This window comes from Nematolebias whitei, chromosome 8 (assembly GCF_014905685.2).
Source record: "Nematolebias whitei isolate Nwh7 chromosome 8, NemWhi1, whole genome shotgun sequence".
NCBI classification, from domain to species: domain Eukaryota; kingdom Metazoa; phylum Chordata; class Actinopteri; order Cyprinodontiformes; family Rivulidae; genus Nematolebias; species Nematolebias whitei.
This window is the reverse complement of record NC_056505.1, coordinates 52579001-52580388: the sequence shown is the minus strand read 5'-3', so window position 1 is coordinate 52580388 and position 1388 is coordinate 52579001. Positions and strand designations below refer to the sequence as shown.

The following is a 1388-nucleotide window of genomic DNA, read 5'->3' as shown; positions in this document are numbered from 1 at the left end:
GGTGTCATCAGAAATGAGTCTCCTAAATGATCAGCAGGCTCTGAAGTTACATGAGCAGTGCAGTGGAGGCGTTGTTCAGACGTTTTCAACCAACACTGTGAACATGGGTAACTTCAGATACGCTGACTGGGTGATTTGTAATTGTAGGAATAATCTTGCCTGTGTCTGACAGAAAAACAGGTGTGTGTGTGCTGATACTTGCAGTTTGGAGTCTTGGGTCCTGGTCTCCCGGCACTAGTCAGGTGGAGTAACCTCCTCTCCAGCCTCTGCCCCCTGGATGTCCAAAACCATGTCCACCGCATCGGTGTGGGCTTGGGTAAAAGTTCTGTCCATTTTGTGGCTGCTGTTGACCTGGGCCGTGCTGCTGAGGCCTCGGGCCCTGTGGTATGGGCTGGTATGGCGGGCGACCTCTGCCACGCCACTGATTCCTTTTGTGTGGGCAATCTCTGATCCAATGGTCAAGTCCTCCACACGGATAGCAAGAACGAGGTCCAGCTGGGTTGTTCTGGTGTTGATAAGGCTGGACCGGTTGCTGTTGAGGTCTTTGTGGGTGAGGTGGCTGGGCAATGTCTGTGTTTAATGTCATCTGTGTGGCTCCTTGTAGCAGTGTGAGCTGAGCCTCTTCAGTTTGTCTCTGTTTTTTCTTCTGGGTGCAGGTTTGGTCAGCTGTGTGCTAATCCCAGGCGTGCCTGAGAAGCTCATTCAGCCGGACACCAGTTTTCCACCCAATGTAGGTGGATTGAACAGCTTTGCGGATAGGTGGGAGATGTCCAGTCATCAGAGATTGGCAGAAAATAATCTCAAAAGACGTTGCTTGAGGGGCTTCATCTGGTCTCTGAACAGTGTCTGTGATGGTAGTGAAGCTTGGGGTCTGAGGATATGCTGCAGTGATGTGTTCTGTGATCCTTTCCACGTGTGTGAAAAACTGTTGGTTGTCCTTGTGATCTGCCTGGACGTTGACAATTTGATGTCCATCAAGTACATCAAATAGTTGGGCTCCGATGGTGCTGATGAACGCAATCCCATATACAGAAGCCAGTATCATTTTGATCTAAAAAAGTTAAATCTGGTCCTCTGGACATTCAAAAAAAAAACAAAACAAAGCAAATCAACAAAAAAATGTAGAAACGTTTCGTCTCTCGTCCGAGAGACTTCTTCAGTCTGAGGTGCTGTATTCAGCTCAGTCTCTTAAATAGCACCTTCTCAGAGTGGATCAACCAGTTTTGCTGCTGACAACCAAAACCAGCTGATCACATGCTCAAGAAGGACCATCAGCCTAACAATGGATCATTAGCACACTGATGGCTGTGTACTATTCACAGAGGGCTGAGTGATACTAGCAATCACAGCATTGTAAGAGGGGGACAATTGAACACGTAGGCCTCCAC

The 1388-nt window shown here is 48.3% G+C and overlaps 1 protein-coding gene across 1 annotated transcript in view; it reads right to left on the bottom strand.

Moving 5' to 3' along the window:
- Positions 1-234: 234 nt before the first annotated feature.
- The window catches only part of LOC119413731 (LIM domain transcription factor LMO4.1-like), a 30934-nt gene continuing 29780 nt past the window's right edge, over positions 235-1388 (bottom strand). The window contains exon 4 of the mRNA XM_037680784.1: positions 235-570. Within this exon, the coding sequence (XP_037536712.1) occupies positions 235-570 (336 nt within the window). The remainder of the gene's footprint in view (positions 571-1388) is intronic.